We start from the raw sequence: 23,662 nt of genomic DNA on the forward strand, positions 1-23,662 counted from the left end.
CCCGCCTCAGGAGCTGAGTATTAAATGGTTAGTGAGAAAGGTTGTTTAAAAGAATGTGAGGGGGGAGGGGAACACACTGCAAAGTCAGGAGGCAAACAGGGCTGGCAGGTTTCTTATCTCTGTTCCCAACAAGGGCCAAAGTCCCAGCATCCTCAGGAGCATGGGTGGGAGGCTTTGCTCTGGGGAAGAGGGGTCAGCGGATGGCAGCTAGTTGGGGGGCCAGGCCAGGCAGAAATGGTCACAACAGAGTAATTAATGCCTGCTTGAGGGACCACCTTCTATGGAGGGATGAGGTCCAATGAGGATGGCAGGAGACCTAATGCCATGTCTTGAGACCCTGTTTAGTACTGATTGCAATTGGTTTATCTGATCTGGAGTCAGGTCCAGAGCACAGGTTCTTTTATGTCCACAGAGTTTCTCACACTGGGCCCAACACATGCACAGGGGGGCGGGGAGTAGGCCCCCTCAGCATCAAGCTGGGCCCTGTGATCAAAGATGAATGGGGCTGGCTTTGTCTTTAAGAAGTCTAGAAGTGGGGAAGGGATAGCAGGTGGGGTGGGGTGAGGAAGAAGCATAGACCAAGAGCTGACATGTGGGAACATTACATCCCATCTCAGGGGCAGGAACAGAAATTGGAGCACCAGGAGCTGGAAGGAGACCCTTCCCTGGGGGTGGAGAGGCTGTGTGAGGGGCAGGAGGTTGAGTAAACAAGGTCAGACCGTGGGAAGGTAATGAGCTGTGGGGCAGCCAAGGTGGCAAGGCCTTCATTAGGGCCTTATCCTCAGATTTATTTGAGGGGAGAACCAGGGCCTTATCTGGGTTGAAGAAGTGCTCCTGGGAGGGGAGGCAGTCACGTTTCTATGTTGCTGAGTCCCTTTGTTAATCCCTCAGCATGCATATGGTATATATTTTTGGCTTTGTCTTTTTTAAAAAACTATTTTAATTGTGGTAAAATATACATAACAAAGTTTACATCTTAACCATTTACAATTCAGTGGCATTAAGCACATATGCATAGTTGTACAACCATCACCATCATCCATTTCCAGAACTCTCTTTATCTTGCAAGACTGAAACTCTGTACCCATTAATAATTCCCTATTTCTTCTTCTCTCTAGACCCTGGCAGCCACCTCTCTACTTGCTGTCTCTATGAATTTGACTACTCTAGATAGCTCATGGAAGTGGAATCATACAATATTTGTCCTTTTGTGACTGGCTTATTTCACTTTGCATAATGTCCTCAAGGTTCATCCATGTTGTAGCCTGGTCAGAATTCCCTTCCTTTTAAGGCTGAATAATATTCTATTGTATATAGCACATTGTTTATCCATTCACACAATGATGTACACTTGGGTTATTTCTACCCTTTGACTATTGTAAATAATGCTGCTTGAATATAGGTATACAGCTTTGACTCTGTATTTCCCTCTATATCCACGTTTGTATTATATTCCATTTTTGTAAGTAAAAAACCCCACACTTAATATTGACAATTTTGTATGGTTCAACTCAACATATATACTTATAACTATGCAGAACTGTACCTGTGCATGTATGTACATGTATGTACTGTGATGTTCGTGTATCTACTTGGCTGTCTTTAAGCATCTAGCTGCATGTAAATGTATATTTACCTATGTGTGCATCTGTGTATACATACTCATGTGTGCCTGTCTGGGCAGAGATCTATTTGTGTACATGAGTGCCTGGACAGTGATGGCTTTGACCCTAACTCTGGTACAAGGGAGCTCAACTGAGAAGGGCAGGGGTGGGAAGACTGAGCCAAAGGGATCCCTGACATCCTGATAATGAAAGCCTGTAAATCAACCCCCCCAGGGCTGCAGGAATGGAGGCCCCTCCCTATGGGCCAAATGGGTAAAGGGCAACAGGAGGGTAGATAGATGGATCCTGGCCATGGGCCTGCGGCTAGGGGTGGGGGCCCAGGGTGATGGGAACCACACAGATAGCTAAGCCCAGACCAGTGTGTTGGGCAAAGGTCCCTTCTTAATAACTGTTATTAAGAGGAAAAAAAATATTTTCCTGTCCAGGAGTTGTGTCAGGCGCCTGCTTGGCATCATTCTGACATCCTGGGGGACATTTAGCCTTGTCTCCAACCAGCCGAGTGGCGCCCGGGCAGGTGACTGTCCTGTGGGGGTGGTGGAAGCAGAGGCTGGGCTGCAGCCCTCCAGGTGCAGGCTGCCCTGGTGCCAACACTGCCACACACCTTTAATGTGGCACCTCCAGGAGAGGGGAGATAAGATTCCCGGGGAGAAGCAGCCAGGGCGAGCAGGGGAGCCAGTGTGCCCAACTCCCTTGAATCAAGGCAAAGCAACCTAAGATCAAGAGATACAGGGCCAAGTGGTAAGGCTTCCCAGAGGAAATGGCTTGAGGTGGGTATTAGAGGATGAAAATGATTTCAAGATATACAGAATGGCGAGCAGGGTGTTCCAGGCTGGAGGTCTAGAGGGACAAGGGCCTGCCTGGTGAAGAAAGGTGGGGGCGGTGGTACAGGGAAAGGACTGTCAGAAAGGCCATCTGGGCCACACTCTGAAGAGGATCTTGCTAAAGTGCGGCCTCTCTGTGCAAAGATGATGACACAGAGGTTGGCAAGATTCCTAGAGGGGAAGCAGTCCCCCGGGGGAGAGTAGCCCAAAGCACCAGACTCCCAGAAACAGCCCAGGTGGGTGTGGTTCACTGACCCTGAGTACCACAGAGGCCTCCGGGAGGTCACAGTACTCTGCACTTAATGAGCTGAACAATCACAACTCTGAGTCACAGTGCCTGAATCTGCGAGATGGGACCAACACCACGTCCCTCACCAGGTTGTTGTGAGGAATAAGCAGGCTACTCTGTGTCAAGTGACTGACTGAGAGGAGCAGTAGCCCAGTACCTGCTGATTCCAGAGCTTTTCTGGCCATGAAAGGGCAGGGGCTTGGTGAAGGCCCGAAGACAAACGAAGCAGTGACGGAGCCCCTTCTGGTCCAAAGCCTGGCCCTGAAAGTGAACATGGCTCCTGGCCGTCAGTGGAGTGTGGCTCTGAGATGCTGCCTCTCAGCCCAGTTCAGGAGGCAAGGTCCTCTCTCCACTTTGCATATACAGACCAGTATTCTCACCTTTCTTGGGCACTTGGGACCCCAAGGAATGAGAATTTTGGCATTCTATTTCAGAAAGGTGGCTGTGTCTGTGTCTAGGCTGTAGACACTGTGACTCCCTCACATTCTTCCCTCCATCCCTCTCCATCTCATCTCATTCAATGGTGGGTGATCCAGTCACCACTCCCTCCCCCTCCATCCACTCCACTCTGCAAGCATTTACTTATTTGTATTGATTTGAGAGAGGGAAAGAGAGGGAGAGGAAATTGATTTGTTGTTCCACCCATGTATGTACCCACTAGTTGTTTCTTGTGTGTGCCCTGACCAGAGATCAAATCTGCGATCTTGGTGTATTGGGATGATGCTCTAACCAACAGAGCTACCCAGCCAGGGTATACTCTGCATGTATTTAATGTCTACTTTAGGCCAGCACTGTGGTTCCAAAGATGAATAAGACTTGGTCTCTGCCCTGGAGGAACTCAGTTTAGTGGGGAAGGCAGACTCATAATTATAAGCCACAGATTAAGCCAAGGTATAAACCAAATTCTTGGGGTTTAGAGCTCATGACCCATTCTGGAACCTTAGAGGAATCATGTCCCCACTCCACACTCCCAACTAGGGTACAGCCCTGTGGCGGGCTCTCTCAGATGGTGACTAGTTGAAGGAGCTGTTTCTGGCCAGAGGGAGAAAGCAAGAGGGAAGAGGCAAGCCAGCACAGGCCCATGGGTTCTGGCTGCTGACTGAAATCTCGAGTGAGCTCTCAGGGCCTCAGCTCCCGCCTGTAAAGCAAGCGGCTGGGATAGAGGCTTCCAAGTCCCTCACAGAGCCCACATGGTATTCTATCACTTTTTAAACACACACACACACACACACACACACACACACACACACACACACACACACACATTGATTTCAGAGAGGAAGGAAGAGGAAAAAAGAGTAACATCAATGATGAGAGAGAATCATTGATAGGCTGCCTCCTGCATGCCCCATACTGGGGATCGAGCTTGCAATCCGGGAATGTGTCCTGACTGGGAATCGAACCGTGACCTCCTGGTTCATAGGTTAACGTTCAACCAGTGAGCCACGCCAGCCAGGCCTATCACTTTTTGATCAGTCAGTGCTTGAAGACTCTCTTCCTGGAAATTTCCCAGTCAGGACCATCAGGACCTTTTCTTCCCTAAGTAGAGGGAGGAGTCCTTGACCTGGGCATGGTCTAGGTCCTAGGCTCACCAGTAGGACTCAAGGGAAGGCCCTTGGAAGCCCCAGAAAACTTGTGATGGGTAAGTTAACACCTGGGCAGGGGTAAGTGGGTAGAGGATTATGGCCAGTGTACTAAGGTCTGTCCTACCCCCAGCCCAGTGGAGGGGGTATGCCAGGCATGGGGGGTTGGAGTGGGGAAAAGGCTAGTTAGACATGGGCAGAACCAGGGCAACAAGGAAAGGAGGGTTGCTCCCAAGGAACGAGTTCTAACACTTTAGGACTGTCCAGTTCTCTGCCCACAAACCTGCCACATCCCCTTCCTTCCCACTTCACCCAAATGGCAGATAAACCCTAGATTCCTGGGCATCTAGACCAGCATGCACACCCCCTTCCCAATCAGTCCTCACCTCTGAAATCCCTGTCCCCTATCTGTCCTCCAATTTCTGGTCTCAGGAAATGGTTCCCTCCTCCAGTCCAAAGCCCAGCCCTTGTTCTCAAATCCTGGCTTCCACTTCTAGAGGGATATAAATAATAATAATAATAATAATAATAATAATAATAATAATACCACCTAACATTTATGGTAAGTTTCTTTCCATTAAATTAGACTCTTTCCCATCCCCACACACATCTTCAGCATTATCCTGTGCTGAGGCCTTCGTTCTCTGTTGTTGTTTTTTACAATATATTTTTATTGATTTCAGAGAGGAACAGAGAGGGAGAGAGATAGAAACATCAACAATGAATCATTGATCGGCTGCCTCCTGCATGCCCCGGACTGGGCATATGCCCTTGACCGGAATCAGTCTACAGGCTAGGGTGAGAAGGCCTTCATTTTTACCCTGCTCTCCTAACTTCTGTCCAATTTTTTTTTTTTTTTCACTTTTTCTCAGCTAGGCACCTTCAAAGACACCACAGTTGCTGCCACACTCTGCCTTAACCCTTTGCAATCTGTTTTCTCTCAAAAATCCTGTTCTTGCCTTGACCGGTTTGGCTCAGTGGATAGAGCATCGGCCTGCGGACTGAAAGGTCCCAGGTTCGATTCCAGTCAGGGGCATGTACCTTGGTTGCGGGCACATCCCCAGTGCGGGGTGTGCAGGAGGCAGCTGATCGATGTTTCTCTCTCATTGATGTTTCTAACTCTCTACCCCTCTCCCTTCCTCTCTGTAAAAAATCAATAAAAATAAAAAAAAATCGTGTTCCTGAAATAGTCTAAAGCCTTTACACCTCACCCACTTACTCCCTGCCCCTGCTTCCTGCAGCGTGCAGCATTGAGAGCTGCCTCCTGGAAGCTCTCCTCTCCCCTGGCCTCTGCTCCAGATCCTCCCTCCTATGCCAGGTCCTGCTCTTCCTACCTACACCCCGAGAATGCTTCCCCCATGCCCTTCCCAGTGCTTGGTCTACCCTCTGCACTTCACCTCTGGGAGCTCATCCAGCGTCGTGATTTCGAGTGTCCCTTCTATACCGGACAAGGAGGCCGGTCCTTGGCCCCTGCCCTCACTGAGGATCTCTACTGGCTAGTCTTCCAGTAGACAGCTCCTATGCAGACACAATGAAGGGGCACCAAAAGCAATGGGGTTGGGCTCAGAATACACGAGACTGTCCAGCTTTGCTACAGGGTCACCTGGCACCGTTAAGTGGTTTCTTCTTAGTGGCCCTATTCCCCTCTGGCATGGTGGGGGCAACAATCCCTGACCTATCTCATAGGGCACTTCAATTAGCAGTTGGGGAAAAATAAAACGACAAAAAGAGGATTCTTCTTTTTAAGCACCATCTGCCAGACATCACCATCTCCCAGCTTCCAGCAGAGCTCTGTGATTTTTGCCTCTGGGGTGAACGTCCCTTTGAATCCCTACAGTCACTCCCAGGCCCTCAAGCCTAGACGCCTAGAACCCCACTGTGACCGCACCAAGCCACACTGTGCGCTGCTCTGCATCTTTGCTCCCATCAGGCCAGTCCTTTCCAAGAATGTAGGTGGTTTTCTGTTGCCTGTGAGATGCAGCATAGCCCAGATTACCCCCACCCATGGCCCCACTCGGATCTTTGCAACCTTTTCTTCCCTTAGCAACCAACTTAGTTGGTCCACTTGAGTTCAAGGCCCATGTGAGTTCTGTGCCTTCCCATGGGCAGCTCCTCACTTCGTTTTTCTGGTCACTTATCTAAACCTTACCCATCCGTGTGTCCTGATTCTCTTCAAGGCATTTCTGATTTCTAACCCCTTGTTCTGATTTTTCTTGTTAGCATGTGTATGTGTCCACACAAGTGGCTGGAATGTTGCTTTAGGTTTCCTTTTACTTTTTAATTGTAGCACAACTGACCCTTTCTCCATCTAGCACTCCCTTTCTAGCATTGAAGCATTGGACGTGGGTGTCAGAACCACCCAACTGCATGCAGGGCAAATTTGGGCCTCCCTGAGCTTCAATTTCGCTCAGCAGTAACATGAGCTTAATAACACTTACCTCACAGAATGTCACTGAGGATTAAATAAGATAACAATAGAAAATTCCAACCACTAATAAAAAATTTAAAAAAAGGAGAAAAAAGAAAATACCAAGCAGTGTCTGGCACCAAACAGAAATGCAAAATGTATTGGCTGAATTACGGCCTGGGCTTTCATCTTAACTACATGTATAAAATAGCAATTATTTACGATTTTTAAAATTTTAGACAAAATAAAATCTTATTCACTACATTGTTCTGTATTTCTCATTTACAACTGCTAGACATTCTTCTCAGTAAGGGAAACATTTATTTCTTCTTTATATATATATTTTTATTTATTTCAGAGAAACATTTATATATATTTATTTTTTATTTATTTCAGAGAAACATTTGTTTTTTCTTTTTATATATATTTTGATTTCAGAGAAGGGAGAGGGAGAGAGATAGAAACCTCAATGATGAGAGAGAATCATTGATCAGCAGGCCCCCTACTGGAGATCAAGCCCACAACCCAGGCATATGCCATGACCTCCTGCTTCATAGGTCAACACTCAACCTCTGAGCCACACCGGCCAGGCTGTTTCTTCTGATGAGTAAGTACACTTCCTTTTATGTGACAATGGAAACTACATAATCTTAAGGCTTTCCAGTTTCTGCCTTTGGCAGCTAGGAAGCTCAGAGCAACATTTTATACTCAATTGCAGATTTCCTCGCTGACCTGCAGGAGGCAGTGTGAGCGAGGAGAGAGTAAAGGCCCTGAGGTTAGAAGATATGGGCAGGGGCACTCTTGGCCCCTTCTTACCTTAGATGACCCTACAGGCCTCTGTGAGCCTTAGTCCCCTCACTTGTGTCAAGGGGATAAGAGGATGAGGATATTATCTATTTTTAGGACTGCTGTGAGATGATATGTTAAAACACTTCACAAATTACCCAAAAAGTCATATGAAACTTGGTTATTAGCAGCTGAGGTTTTCTAAAATGATTATTTTCCTTCTCTTCCCTCCTAATACTTGCATCTTATCTTTTAAACTTTGTTTTAATTGTTTTGCAGGTTTATTATAACTGTGTCTCTTGATTTGTTGTGATCTTTTCTGGAAGTATACAGAGTACAAATAAATAACAAAATTATTCCTAGAGGTTGCTCTCCCTAAGGACAAGAAATCAAGACCTTCACTTGTTTTGCATAACAACAATGAACAATAGAAAAACACTTAGCCATACTGAATTGTTAAAATAAGCTGAACTGAAGGTTAGTCTGAGAAAAAGGGGCTTTTGAGGGGGCTTGTGCTGCTAATGATTGATGAGTTAGTCACTCATTCCTCCTTTCATTTGTCAAAGCTTACACTGATGTCTGCTGGGAGGCAGGCACTCTGTTGGGACTGGAAAAACAACAGTGCTCACAGTGCAGGATGGAGGGAGGGATGTAAAAAGTAGTTTCACTGGAGGATACCACCTGGAGTGGACAGGAGAAGGGGTGTTTGACGTCATGTGGAATTTCTTTGGTCAGAAGAGGCAAGGGGAGGATCCAGGTAGAGGAAACACACAGGATGGTCTCTTCTGGTAACTCCAAGTGGTTCAGTTTGTTCAGGGAAGAAATTGGTTAGAGATTCACAAAAACAAACAAAGGTCAAACTAAGAAGAACCTTATACCCTCCAAGGAACTTGGATTTTATCTTGAAGGGGAGGGGTATGTAGTCAGTGAAAGATGCTGATGGCCAGAAAGTGATTTGGCCCTTTGAGATGCAGTATCATACAAGTTGCGTGCAGTGTTTGACAATTACTCATGAAGGCAGGACGTGACTCCAAGAAAAGGACAATCTGCTGGAGGTATTCATATAGGGCCTGTCTGAACACAGGCCAACTGAGATGTTGAGAAAGGGAGTCAAGTTCTGGACCAGGGCTGGACTAAAGGACCTTTAAAGTTCCTTCCAAATCAGAGATTCCTTGATTCTAAAGCAAGCCCGGTAGCTGAACTGGGATCTGTGGCTGCGGAGTTGCTGTGGGCAGCAAATGGGTTAAGGCTCAAATAACTTTTATATATGAATTAATGTGTAGAGTTGGGAGCCAAAATCTGTTCCATTAATTTTTCCATCCATTCCAGGAGCAGTTAGGTACACACAGTAAAGTTTATTTTGGTGCATGGTATACTTCACTCCATTAAAAATAAATTAATCAGCAAATTCCTGCCTGGCTCAGCTCTGGTTTATGTAAATAGTGCCCAGCTGTAATGAGTTACAAGGTGTTATTATCTCACACACACAGAGGAGGCTTCACTCTAGAGCTCCGTTCACAACAAAAGCATCTTAAATAAACTCAGAGAAGGCGGTTTGATTTGTAATGTTTTCACAGAAGTGGGATATACCTCATCCATATAGAGTTTCTTTATGTGACTCATTTTATAGCAAGTTAAATGAAGGAAGTTTGATGGGGGGGAGGGGCAATATGGTTCCACGCCCCCTTTCTTCAATTTAAAGAAAATCCCCCAAGAGATGACCCACACTCAGAGGGAGGAGGGGACTGGTCCTCAAGTGCTCAGGCCCAGCTGGCTCGACAGCACACACTCAGAAGTTGGGAAGGGCATAGGAAGCTGGGCACAGGGCTGCGATGGTACAGCAAAGCCAGGAAGAATGTTTTCTTCTTCTCCTCAGTATCTCATAGAAGGGGGAACCGAGAGAGGAAAGACAGCATGTTCCTCACCTGGTTCATTGTTCTTGAGGCCTCTTTCCATATGATTTGGGATATGACAAGCACTTGGTCATCAGAGGCCTTTGGGGCCCCAGAGGGCAGGCCATGGACGGGCCAGAACAGTGACATCTCCATGAACTGGAGGCAAAAGCAGCAGCAGAGACCCTCCTGACCCTCTCCCTGCCCGTGTCTCTGAGCTGGGCGGTACTCCTTGGCTTATAAGCATCTGCTACCTCAGGTAAGTTTCTAAAAGACCCTGGATTAAAGAAGAATCATGGGAGAGTTAAATCTGATTCTTTTAATGGCCAACTCAACCCCACAGCTCAAAGCCAGCGGACAGAGCATGATTACCCGTCTTGACTCAGCAGCATTGCAAACTGCTCCTGGGCCACAGTGGGCCCTTGGTGGGATGTCCCCTTTCTAATGTTCCCCCATCCCTTCTGCGGCCTTTGGGAAAAGCTGTCCAGCACAAGGTTGCTAGAGGGGACTCAGAGAATGTGTGCTGGGGAGCTCTTGCTCAGGGCTTCTCATGATGGAGAGAACACCCCAAAAGAGCTTCTCCCTGTACTAAACCCGACCAGATAAGATTCCTGGGTACACTAAGAGGAAAATCAACACAAATTGGGCCAGGTATTTGACAGATGCTCTTCATAGGTCAGTTCAGGCCACTTTATGCAGGGTCCTGGGCACTTCTACTCCGGTGGTTCTTCAACACCAGCGGGCCAGCTGCTCAGAGGGACCAGCCCGTCAAAGACCCTCGTCATTATAAATTGGGGAATGGGGTTTCAGGACGCTCTGAGGATTCTTCTCCACTAGAGGGCGCCAGCTCACCTCCCCGGTTAGAAGCAGATCCTCACCATTCATGGAATCCAGGTACTGAATCTGCAAGGGGAGAGCAGCACATAGAGGAAAGGGACAGGGCAGAACAGATGTGAGATGGCATAAGGAACCAGCCTTCCAAAGGAGAGTAAAGGAGGGGGCATCCCAGCTCTCAGGCCAAGGGTAGCCTCTGATCTCCCAGATTATTTCACTTAAGGAGGTTTGGAGAAATAAGTCACTGGGAAAACTCACTGGGAAGGCTTTAGGGAATTCCCTCATGCCTCTAAACAGACAGACACACAAACCCTGACTTTCTGGACTGAAAGAACTTTCTAGGGAGGATGTATCAGGGGGAGATATGTCCTTGAGGTAGGGGTGTGTGCATGTGTGTGTGTGTCCATTCAGAGTAGCATGAATGGTACCCAGGTGAGTCAATTCCCTTCTCTGAGACTTAAGTTCCCTTGTCTGAGAAAGGTCTGAGAAAGGGGACAGTAACATGTACCTCACAGGATTTAGGACAAGATTAAATGATAGAACATTACTAGTCACTGGGACTTTTTGTCTCTGCTGTCCTCTAGTGGCCCTGACTCTGGTCAGTAGGCCCCAGCTTCATCCCTCTAGGATGGCTGGGGATTTATCCCCCTGACCAGCTCTGTGATGGAGAACTGGAACAGCTGCAGGGGAGATATGGTCAGGCAGTTCTGCAGGAAGCAGGTAATCTAGTGAGTGGCTAGATCTCAGGAGATAAAGGCAATCTCTGGAAGGATTCCCCCGTGGCTGTTAAAAAGGAGAGCAGAAGAAAAAGAAATTCTTTCCAATGGCCGGGCAAGATCTAGGGTGAGAGCAGGATCAGAACAGGAGTCAGCACTAGATTTAGAAAGATGAGACTCCATTTTGGAGTAAGAAGACATTTGGGGGATAATGGAAGGGGCAGGAGTCCAGAGGCCTCATCTTACGCCTCAGATCATCTCCCTCTTCCAATAATTCCTTCACCTCTGTTGTTTCATCTTCAGGCTGCGGACCGTTGAACAGAACCCTGGTCTTTCCCATTACCTCAGGTCTAGATTCCACATATCCTGCTACCCTCTGGGGCAAAAAGATCAACTGACCCAATATCTTCCCTAAAATCCACTCCTCTTTCCAACTGCTCCATTTCTGTCCTTAGGGCCCCCACTCTGCCCACCTCCTGGGATGAAAATCTCAACATAAACCGACGGAGGCTTGGGACCACCTACCACACCAACTAGCATCCTGGTGCAGGACTAGAATCTGCCCAGGCCCCAGCTTCCTGGTCTCCCCTGTCCTCCTCGGTCAGACTCTGTCTCTCCTTTCTTTGGCCTTCCACAGCACTTTGTTCCTACGGTATCACATCACAGACTGACTTATTCCAGGGTTAGCCTTGTGCCTGACTGGCTTCCTCACCAAACCAGGAGTTGGCTCCTTGAGGGCAGGGCTAGGATTCAGTAATCTCTGCTTTCTGAATAGGGTGCCTGGCACAGAAGGGGCTCAAAACAGCTGCTCACAGAACTGGGTCTCTGTCAAAGCTCCATGCTTCCCTAACAGCCTCATCACTGTTTTCCAATTGCCGGCCTCTCCCTGGGGCAATATGGGACTTCTTATAGGGCATTGGTGGAGCAGTCCCTTCCTTTAGGACCCTCAGCTATGTCTTTGTCATGTCGCCTGGCACAGGCCCACCACAGCAGATGGAAAAGTTGGGCTGGTCTCTCAGAAAACACAGCATTCGCTTTGCCAATTGCTACTGCTGGCTTAGGGTGAGCCTAGTGAACAGTAGGAGTCTCAGAATTCTCTGTGGGTGGGGCCCTCTGGCCATAATGCCTTCTCTCTGGTGCTGGCAGATTTAAAGAACCGTCAAACAGAAGTCCTAGCTTTGGGGATTCTCTACCCTTTGGGTCTGAAAAGCCCCAGTATGTGGCTTTCCCAGCAATCAACAAGATGGTCCTGTTGCCGTCTTCTCCTCAAGAGCTGGGGTCTGGCCTTCCATTTTCTGGCTGTTGGAGGCTTGAAGGCCACAGACACAGGTGAATAAGAGAATAACTGTGGGGTGAGGCCCTTTCTGCTCCAGGGGCCAGGCCCATGAAGCAAAGATGTGACTCATGGGACAGCCTGAGCTGATGAGCTGTCTGGAGCAGCTGAGGCCTCTAGTGACTACATGAATCACCCAGCTTAGGGTTCTAGGCCAGCTGTGCAGGCTGACTCACTGGGAGACCCTGGAAAAGCATCTATGTTCCTCTTCCCTGCCACTCAGCTCACTTATCCATAAAGTAGGGGTTTCCCATCAATACAAGATGGGGGGCATGGAGATCAAGGAGTGAATTCTCCATGGGCCTGAGAAAAAATCAATTAAGTAGTCCTCACTCTGGAACTTTCTCCTAGATCCTTGGGTTTCAGGAAGCCCGGAGAGCCAGAGAAATGAGGGGTGGGGGAATCCTACTTGACTATGCATAGCACCTAGTGGGAAGAAGCTTGAGAGATGTCTGTGGAATGCTGCCTGGAGCTCAGTCCTGCTAGAAATTAGGAGCAGAAAACATAAATCCTGGGGCTCAAAGTAGGTACAGAAATAGGGCTACAGTGGGTGGCTGCACTGTACCCCATGCCCATACCTTATAGGGCTGTGTGTCCCAGGATATAGCACAGCACTTGGCACACAGAAGGCAATCAAATGTGCCATGAATGAATAAAAGTTTCTGAAAGCAGGTGCCTTTTCTCCTATTCCCATTCCCTGACCCGTAGCCTAGATTATGGTGGATACACAGAAAGTGCTCTTCATTGGTGCCCACTGCTGACATGATTTGATCAGAATTCTCTCAGAGTAGTGTCTAAGAACTCAGCCTCTCATGGTCCTCTGGCAGCCCAGCCCTGACAGACCTCAGGAAGGTCCTGCTTTCCACGAGACTCTGGAGGGGAGGGGAAGGGTTACTCACCTGTTTCCTCACATATTCCACCAATAGTTCAAGCTGTCGGGGGTCTTCACATTTCTGGTTGAAGAAGGTTCTCCATAGGGCAGCAGCCAGCCCATGATCATCTGAAAGGATCCCCTGGAACACAGAGTACCACTGAGGAGTATGGAAAAGCCATGATACAAAAGCTAGGGATATTGAGAATACGCTAATAGCCATAGAATCGGCTCAGAAGGAAATTACAGACACTATAAGAAACAGGGAAGCGACTTGGTAGAGCTGGAAGAGGTTTTCAGAGAGTATCTGATCCAAATTCTTCATTTTATACAGAGGAGGAACATGGAGACCAGAGGGGCTGAGTGACTGGCAGAGATGGGGCTCATGTCTGGTTGACCCTCCCAGGCCACAGCTCCATTTACTCAGCAGTGGTCCCACTGCTGTCCATAACATATGGGCTTGAAATAATGGAAGTATATATATTTTCCCAGGAACAGAGATGGGTGTGGACTGCACCTTCTCTCCTGGTCCAAGGGCATATATCTACAAGGCAGCTGGTAATTTGGGGATGGAAACTAGGCACTTTGGCCTCAATGTTACCCAGCTCTAGGCTGGCCATGGCTGGCCCAGCCTCTCTAAGTAGAGGAACAGGCTGTTCAGCAAGAATACCATGGTTCACAGAGGGAATACTCAGAGCCTGTGTGTATGTGTGCCTAACATTGTCTCTCTGGCACAGTTGGGAAGTCCAAATATCACAGAGGTTAATCAGCAGCTGGGCCATGGACTAGGGCCGTTTTATAGCTTGGACCTCTAAGGGAGGACAGGGGAGGGTCTTACTTCCTGGGATAAGGGCAACTAAAGGGAAAGGCCCTGAGAAGTTTTCTGTCCAGGTGCCAAGGTAGTGTATGGAACCAGACAAAGTGCTGACTGGGAGTTAGAAGGCTGGATCAAGTCCCAGCTCTGCCATTGCCAAGCTCAAAGATGGTGAGAAGTTCACTAAACATGAGTCTCAGCCTTCTCATCTATAAAACAGAGATGAAAATGCGTGCCCTTCTCACAGCATCCTTAAATTATAAATAAAATATAACATAAAGATGTTTTGTTGGGTGTAATATATCACATACAAAGATTAGGAGCTTGCTTTGGCAGGCATCTGTTGATAATAGTTGAAACAACAGTGGGATCTGGGGATCAGACCATCTGACTTCAAATGGAAGCTCTGTCACTTGATGTCTGCATGGCCTCTGAAAAGCTACTAGCTCTTCCTGAGCCTCAGTTTCTCATCGGCTAAACAAGCATAATACCTATCCCACAAAGTTGTTGTGAGAATTAAGAGATAATGGCTATGAAAGACCCTTTAAGTGTTAAATCATTACACAAAGACTCAGGACCATTTATTTGACATGTTGTGGGCTGGCCTCTGTGGCACTGCAGTACATGAGGCCTGGCTTCAGGTCTGCTGCCAGGAAAAGCCATGTCCAGTATGACAGTTTGGTGGAAAAATAGTCCACCTGTTCCAAATGTCCCCGCTAAACACCCCTGCAATTCCACCACTTACGAGACTATCCTGGCACAATGGCTGAGTCAGGAAAACCAGCTTCTTCCGGTAGATGGGACAGGAGCCAAAGACTAGCTCAGGCACATCACCATTTTCTTAGCTATTTGCTAACACAACAGACTGCCTGTGTCTGAACGCCCTGGGCACATGCTGGAGTTCTGCTGGCAGCAACCCACATGTGCTACATAGGAAGGAATAGGAGTGTGAGCGGGTGTTATGAGGACTTGGAGAATGAGCACAGAGCACAGGGCAGCAAAAGCCATGGCCTGCTGCAAACAGGCAACCTTGGTGGTGGGTGAAATGGTTGGGAAGGGGCAAACCCATAATCAGTTCCTGATTATCAGAAGGAAAAGGATGACTCAAGACTCACATTAACAGTGATAACAGCCTGACTATTCTGGACTGCCAGAGTTCCTTCACACCTGGCTCCTAATGACTACAGGTGCCAAGAAGAACAGATATTATTATCCTCATTTGAAAGAAAAGTACCCTAGGCTTGGAGGTCATCTAGCTAATTGATGGTAGAACTAGGACCAGAATGCACCGGTGAGGCCAGGGGACGGTGCCTGACTAGCTCTAGTTAGGATGCAATATCTGGATCAGAGTGGAAGTGCAAGAAAAATGGTTAACTAAATCTACGAACCCAGCTTCAGTCCTCTTTCCATCATGCTGCTAGTAAGTCAGTGAAAACAAATTAGAGACAGGTCTGAGAGAGTATAAATTTCAAACCAAGGAAGCAGGAAAAAAGGGTGCCTTGGAACCAAATATTAAGTTGCATAGCAATTCTTTCACAATCTACCAGGGCACCTACCTGTTTTCCCTACGATGCAAAAAAAAAAAAAGCATCCTTCAGGAAATAAAGATACCTAGGTCTAGAGCAGTGTTTCTCAACCTTCCTAATGCCGCGACCCTTTAATGCAGTTCCTCATGTTGTGGTGACCCCCAACCATAAAATTATTTTCGTTGCTACTTCATAACTGTAATTTTGCTACTGTTAATGAATCGTAATGTAAATATTTGTGTTTTCCGATGGTCTTAGGCTCTACAGCAGCGGTTTTCAACCTGTGGGTCACAGGTTGAGAACCGCTAGCAGGGTCACCTAAGACCACAGAATCACAGCAATATGGTCTTACTCATAGGCAGCTTGCAATCTAGTTGAAGGAACAAAGCTAGTACACATCAAAACAGGCTTAAATCCTGGAGAATAAGCAAATGCTAATCTGTATAAGGAGACTCTGAGATATACTCTGTTCATGGCTGGCTCCCATTCTTGAGTCTTAGCTTCTATGACAACTCTTCAGAGACCTCCTCACACCAAGTACATTTCCCCTGTTATTCTCTATCACTGCACTCTATTTTACTGCCTATCTCCTCTTTGGTAATGGGGAGATAGGCAGTAAAAAAAGTGGGAAAGAACCAGACTATGTTTGTTTTATTCACCAATATATTCCCAGTGGAACACATGGCAGGCATAAATAAATACCTGTTAAATTGATGGATGGATAGTGAAATTCAGAGTAAGAGACAGAGATCTAGAGAGATCAGGGAAAGCTTTGTGGAGAAAGGGGCCTTTAGGAATGGAGAATATTTGGAGAACTACAGGACATTCTAAGCAAGAGAGGATAATTTTAGTTTAGTAAACATTTATGGAAGGGGTTGCCTACAAGGTGCCAGGCCTTGAACTGGGCCCGCAGGGGGCAAAGCTGACAGACTGAGCTACTACCCTCTATACCTGGTTGTCCAGAAGAGCCTCAATCAGATACAGCATGTCTGTGGGGCAGTGAGGCAAATAGCCTCACTTGGGAAGAAGGCTACACATCAACAGGAAATGAGAGATAAATGTAGATAGGACATGTCATAATGAGGATGGTTTACAAAAGGCCTGAAGTTCCTTGAACCTAACATAGTAGCAGACAAGATGGTTCCGAAAGTATCTAGGGTGGGGCACAATCCCAGCAAGAGTCTAGGGAAAGGTGCTGCAGTACAACACTGTCCACTGAGATTTCTGTGATGATGGAAATGCTTTACTGCTGCACTGTCACTACAGGAGCCACCGGCCACATACAGTTATTGAGCACCTGAAATATAACTAGTGCAACTGAGGATCTGAGTTTTTAATTTAATTAATTTACTTTTTTAAAGTACGTTTCTATTGATTTCAGAGAAAGGAAGGGAGAGGGAGAGAGAGATAGAAACATCAATGATAAGAGAGAATCACTGATCAGCTGCCTCCTGCACGCGCCCCCTTCTGGGGGTGGAACCCACAACCTGGCACTGACTGGGAATCAAACCTGTGACCTCCTGGTTCATAGGTTGACGCTCAACCACTGAACCACACCAGCTGGGCTTAATTTTACTTTAATTAATTTAAATAAAAATAGCCACATGGGGCCCAGCTGGTGTGGCACATGCCCGGGTTGCCAATGCTACAACATATTGCTTGCAGCTTGTTAGCAATGCAGAATCTCAGGCCTCAACCCAGACTTGCAGAATCTGAATATTACCTAGGTCTCCTGGTGATTCGTATGCACATTAAAATGTAAGAAAGACCGTTTTAGAATTGCATATTAAAATTACTTAGGGAACTTTTATATGTCAACCTACATCAGTTAAATCAGAACTTTTGGGGGGTAGGGCCCAAATATTGGTATTTCTAAAAAGTGTCCCAGGTTGCCCTAATCGGTTTGGCTCAGTGGATAGAGCATCGGCCTGTGGACTAAAGGGTCCCAGGTTCGATTCCTGTCAAGGGCATGTATCTTGGTTGCGGGCAAATACCCAGTAGAGAGTGTGCAGGAGGCAGCTGATCGATGTTTCTCTCTCATCGATGTTTCTAGCTCTCTGTCCTCTCCCTTACTCTCTGTAAAAAATCATAAAAATATATTAAAAAAAAGAAATTTCTTTTAAAATAAATAAATAAATAAATAAATAAATAAAAGGTTTACCAGGTAATTAGTATATTTCCCAAACATTCCCACTTTTAAAAGTCACCTGGGGTACTTGTTGAAATACCAGGCCCCACTTCAATTGAACTGGAATCTTCAAAGAGGTGCTCAAAAATCAAATTTAAAAAGCACCCCAGGTAACTCTTGTGACCAGGCATGTTTGTAAGATGACTCTTCTAGGATGGCCTGGGATAGGGGACAGAGAAGAGATGCAATTCAGAACGCATCTGTTAATATTGGTGAAAGAAATCAACTGAGCCACCTGCTATAAAGACTTCAAACAAATGCCAATAGAAAGAATTTTATTTTTTCAATTCTTTCTTGGTTAATCCTCATCCAAGGACATTTTCCCATTGATTTTTAGAGAGAGTGGAAAAGAGGGGGAGAGACAGAGAGAGAACAAGATCGATATAGAGACACATTGATTGACGGCCTCCCATAAGCGCCCTGACTGGGGCCAGGGATTGAGCCTGCAACTGAGGTACATGCTCTTGACTATAATTGAACCTGCGACCCTTCAGTCTGTAGGCCAATGCTCTATCCACTATGCCAAACCGGCTAGGGCTATATTTTTTTCAATTCTAAGCTTCATTCTTTTATACACTGTAAGATCTCTGAAATCAGAATGTATCTGATTTAACAACTAATGTGTAGATTCAAGAATGTTTCTCAACTCCCATCTCACTCCCAGAAAGTTCATGTTAAATTAATGGTGTATGTGGTATGCAATCTAAATTGCTCTTATAATTGGCTAATCTGGTGGATTGGGAATCAGGAAACCTCCATCTTAACTAGTCCTATGACCCTACACAAGTCATTTACTTAATTTTTTTGTAAGCTTCTCTCCTGGCTTTAATTATTATCTTTAGGCTGATAACATTTCCTCCACCCTGAACTCTAGTTTCTTACTTTCATCCTTTTATGCACTTCCTCCCTTCCTTACTCTTCACCTACCCTATGCCAAGCACCATGCTAGCCGATAGAAACACAAACACAGCAGATACTGCCACTACCCAGAAGAAATCCCCATCCAGGATGACAGTTAATATTAATGTAGTAAGGGCTGTGGAGTCCAGGGAGGGCAGAATGGCTGAGCCTGGGGAAGTTCTGGGACCGTTTCCCAGAAGGGGTGATACTTACATTAAATCTGGAGGTAACCACAAAATGAGCATAAAATAATAAAAGCACATGGTTTATTAAAATAGATGAGATACGATGAATCCTGGTGATGTGCACACAGGTATTCATTAAACCATTCTTTTAACTTTCTTATGTTTGAAATTTCCATAACAACAGGGGGGAAAAGATGAGACAGATGCTACAACATGGATGAACCTTAAAGACATTATGCTAAATGAAATAAACCAGACACCAAGGACAAAAACTGTATGATTCCACTTATATAAGGTATTTAGAATAGTCAGCATTATAGAGACAGAAAGCAGAATAGTTACCAGGGGCTGGGGGAGGGGAGAATGGGAGAAAAGTGCTTCATGGGCACAGAGTTTCAGTTTGGGTAGATGGAAAAAGTTCTGGAGCTGGATGGTGGTGATTGTTACTAAAAAAAATGATTAAATTTTTATGCTATGTATATTTTATAATAAAAAAATGAGATATCCTAAGGTGAAGATTAAAACAAACAAAAGAGATATATCTAAATGTTCTGATGTGGAAGAACCCCCAAGATATAAAATGAAAAAAGCAAGTTGCAGAACATGTGTATTTACATAAAGAAAATAAATATATGGTGCTGTGTATGCCCAGATAAGGTCTGGAAGAACACCCAACAGACTATTAACAAAGTTTCCTCTGGGGCAGGGAAGTGGGCAGGACAGGACAGGGGCCTTTTATTTTCTACTTCAAACACTTATGTACAGTTTCATTAATTTTTAAAATGAGTATGTATTGCTTTTATAATTAAAGACAAAAAAAGTTGCTATTTGTCTGGCAGATGGTACTGTTTACATGTGTATGTCTTCCTCTCTCGGGGAGCACCTGGGGCTGAGAAAGTGACTGATTTGCCTTTGTCCCTCTATCCAGTTCCCTACAGGCACTCAATAAATGCTGACTAGTTGAATGATTTGCCCATATTATATGGTGTTCTCTTTCCCAAGCACAGGCAAACTAGGGCACATAGTTGCCAGTGAAGATGAGCAAATAAATACTAAGCCATGATGGCAGGCAGTGACAGCCTCTGAAGCTTTGCTCGGAGGCTCTCATCACAAGCATTTGTTGGGGAAGGCCAGTGTTCTGCCTAAGACTCGCAGTGATCTTACCTCATCATATCCCAAGATTGCTGCATAGAAATTATTTGTCAGAACCATCATGTTCTTCTTCAGGATATAGGGATTGACCTACAAGAAACAAAATTGCAAGAACAAAGGTATGAAAGAAAGGAACAAACTAAAAAGTAGGATCTTTGGCTTTTATCTGTCACACACTCTTAAGACAAAGAGAGAGGGTCCCTAACAGGTCAAAATGCCAGTTCATCCCCATTTCCCTGATCTGTCAAGGATTCTCCCCAGTTTGACAGCTTCTTTTAAGGTTTCTTTTCTTTTCTTTTCTTTTAATATATTTTATTGATTTTTTACAGAGAGGAAGGGAGAGGGACAGAGAGTTAGAAACATCGATGAGAGAGAAACATCGATCAGCTGCCTCCTGCACACACCCCTACTGGGGATGTGCCCGAAACCAAGGTACATGCCCTTGACTGGAATCGAACCTGGGACCCTTCAGTCCGCAGGCCGACGCTCTATCCACTGAGCCAAACCGGTCAGGGCCTTCTTTTAAGGTTTCAATGCCAAATTACACAAAGCAGTAACTTGGTTTAATGAACTGAGCACCAATTGAACACAAAGTAGAAGAAACAGTTTCCTCACTGGAGGAGCAGAGTCTAGTATTGGAAAACAGACATGTAAAAACTAGAGTTGACCCTTGAACTACATGGGTATGAACTGTGTGGGTCCACTTATACACGGATTTTCCCCCAATAAGTACCTATACTGTTTTCCATCCACAGTTGGGAGGCCATGGATTAGGAGGGCCAACTGTATATATTGATCTACACTACTTTATCTATTTATTTATTTTTAAAATATATTTTAATCGATTTTAGAGGGGAAGGGAGAGGAAGAGAGAGACAGAAACATCAATGATGAGAGAGAATCACTGATGGGCTACCTCCTGCACGCTCCACATTGGAGATTGAGCCCGCAACCTGGGCATGTGCCCTGACCAGGAATCGAATTGTGACCTCCTGGTTCATAGGCAGATGCTCAACCACTGAGCCACCATGGCCGGGTGATCTATACCACTTTACATAGAGGACTTAAGCATCCATGGATTTTGGTATCCACAGAGGGTACTGGAACCAATCCCCCATGAATACTGAGGGTAGTTTTGGGGGAGTCAAAAGTCATACATGGATTTTCAATTGTGCAGGTTGTTCAAGGATCAACTATAATTACTTGCAACGTGTTGTCTCAAATTCTATTCAAATGTGGTGAGCCATAAATGAATTTTGGTACAAATGATCTCTGCTTGGGGGACTGGGAAAGAGTTCTCTTCACACTTAAGTGGACCTCGGAGGAGGAATCTGACAGAAGAGAGTAAGGGGGAGAAGAGATGACATTCTAGACAGAGGGAATAAGGCGTGCAAAGGTGGAAAGGCAGGTAAAAATTTAGGGAGTACCAAGAGGGGTAAATGGGCAGGAACACTGGTAAGATCTGTTGGGTCCAGATTAGGAAATGTCTTAAGGACCACTCAAAAGAGCTTGTTGTGGTAAAAGGACAAAAGAAGGAAGTGACAGATGTGGGGACAGGAAGGAAAGAGGCAGGACTATGAGATGCTGAGGAGAAAGAGGGGACTCTGAGGCCACGGACAGGAGGAGAAAATAAGATGGGCTAAAGTAGTAAGATTGTTAATGTTAAGAGAATATTCTAGAAATGCAATTCCATTGAGACCCTGATAGGATTCCTTCCAGAGAATGGCCAGGAGGGCCTTCAGAGCCTAGAGCGCAGTTCACTGAATGTCTTTTATAGGGCAAAATTTTGACCTCCAAACCTCCAGGAATATGCTCGAGGGCAGGATCCAGCTTTCATTCCTATCTGGAATCCCAGCAGAAAGTCGGGTGTAATGTGTTATATGTAGTAAGGACTTGTTAATTATTTAAGCTGACAGGTTATTTGGAGCTTTATATGGAGAGTAAGATTTGTGCTTAACAACCTGACAATGACCATGCTACCATCCTCTTTTCCATTCAGTGAATACTGGTTAAGGACCAGGTGCTTTATAGACATCATCTCCTCTAATCGTCATGGGAATTCAGAGAGGTATATGTGCTATAGTCATGTTTGTATAGACACAGAAAACTGAGACTCAGACAGGTGAAGTGACTTGCCCTAGGTCCCACAGCAAATTAGTGACAAAGCTGAGATTAGCATCCAGGCCAGTCTGATTCCAAAGTCTATGAGCCTTACATTCTATCAGGTTACTGCCTTCAGGAGGATAATTTTACTTTGGATCATAAATTAAAGACTGAGTGATTTAATCCTGTGGTTTATAACTGGTCTCTGAAGAAGGACAGAAAAGAGTAGTGAAGGATTTAGTCATAAAACCTGAGTTCAAGTCATAATTCTGCTATGTACATAGTATGTGATCTTGGGTAAGTCAAGTAACCTCTGAGTCTATTTCCTTGTCTTTTAAATGTCTTACATACAGACGCTGGTGTGAAGAGCAAATGAATTAGCATGTATTCATTCACTAATGCAACAATGTATGCTGAAAGCCTTAGTAAGTTGTGAAGTGCTCTGCAACTTCAAGGAATTATGAGTAATACCTTTGGTTTGTTTGTATAAAACTAAAATCAGTTCCAATACTTTATAGTTATGAATAATGTTCAAAAAGGAAGAGAGAACTGTGAAGTTCAAGACTGGAAAATGTGAAATTGGATGCAGGCAGATAGTACAATCCATGATCTTTCCCACCCCACCTTCAACCCAGGCCAAATAAACCATCCATCTTTGTGTTCCCAGAGCTCTCTGTTCACACTTCTCCCTCTGGGTACATAACATGGTTTAGAATTGCTTAAGTACCTGTCTCTCCCACTAGTCTGTGAGCTATTCAGGGGTCATAAGGAACTCTGATTAATCTCAGCAAGCCCATCACCCAGTCCAGAGCCTGGCTCAGAGCAGGATTTAAGACGAGCATGCTGATGACTGAATCCTTACAAGGGCCTGAATGCCTCGCATAGCATGTTCTATCCAATGACACTCATTTATTTGTTTCTGAAATGTCATAAACATTTGCTGCCAAACTTTTACTGCACCATCTTCTAGAATGGGCTACGGTGAAACGAGTCAATAAATAGGCCACAGCTAGAGTTAATGTGAGGATGGGACTACAAACCCAGACCCGTTGATACCTATTGTGGGGCTCTCCCTACTCCCATACTAGCTGTTCTCCTAATTGTGCAAGAAGTACCTGATCCATAAACAAATGTTGGAGTTGTCAAACATGAAGGCAGGAGCATCTCTCAGAGGTAAACATTCACTGAACATGCTCACAGAGCTGGGTTATGTGTGGCATCAAACCAGTAGGCTTTGAGCTGGAAGGGCCCTCAGAAACCACCTAGCTCAATCCCTTTGAAAAAAAATGGTAAACTGAAACCCCAAAAGAAGACAATTGTCCAAGGTCACTCATCAGGTTAGTGTTAGAGTCAGAACTGGAACCTGATTTCTGGAGTGCTTTTCCTATTCACCATCTGCAGGGCTTTTCCAGAGATCACAAACACATTCATCTGCAAACCTCAGTTCTGCTTTTCAGCAAGGTCTATATTTGCATATGAACACACTTTCTTCTCTTGGGATGCACCTGCATTCTGGCTGGCTACTGCCTAGCAAGAGTGGATAGCAGGAGTGGAATTCCTTATTAGCAAGGCTCTTCCACCTCCTTGTCCTATATTCTAACTCCAGTGTCCTGTAAACTGCCTCTCCTCCTCACCTC

At 45.6% G+C, this 23,662-nt stretch overlaps 1 protein-coding gene across 2 annotated transcripts in view; it reads right to left on the reverse strand.

The window, feature by feature from the left end:
• Positions 1–8,846: 8,846 nt before the first annotated feature.
• Positions 8,847–23,662, reverse strand: part of LOC103293341 (ubiquinol-cytochrome-c reductase complex assembly factor 1) — a 127,716-nt gene continuing 112,900 nt past the window's right edge. For both annotated transcript variants that reach the window (XM_008149687.3, XM_028157865.2), the window contains 3 exons: positions 19,935–20,012; positions 13,186–13,299; positions 8,847–10,306 (listed from right to left, as the gene is read on the reverse strand). In XM_008149687.3, the coding sequence (XP_008147909.2) occupies positions 10,172–10,306; positions 13,186–13,299; positions 19,935–20,012 (327 nt within the window). In that variant the 3' untranslated portion in view covers positions 8,847–10,171. The remainder of the gene's footprint in view (positions 10,307–13,185; positions 13,300–19,934; positions 20,013–23,662) is intronic.

Source organism: Eptesicus fuscus, chromosome 12 (assembly GCF_027574615.1).
Source record: "Eptesicus fuscus isolate TK198812 chromosome 12, DD_ASM_mEF_20220401, whole genome shotgun sequence".
Taxonomy (NCBI): Eukaryota; Metazoa; Chordata; class Mammalia; order Chiroptera; family Vespertilionidae; genus Eptesicus; species Eptesicus fuscus.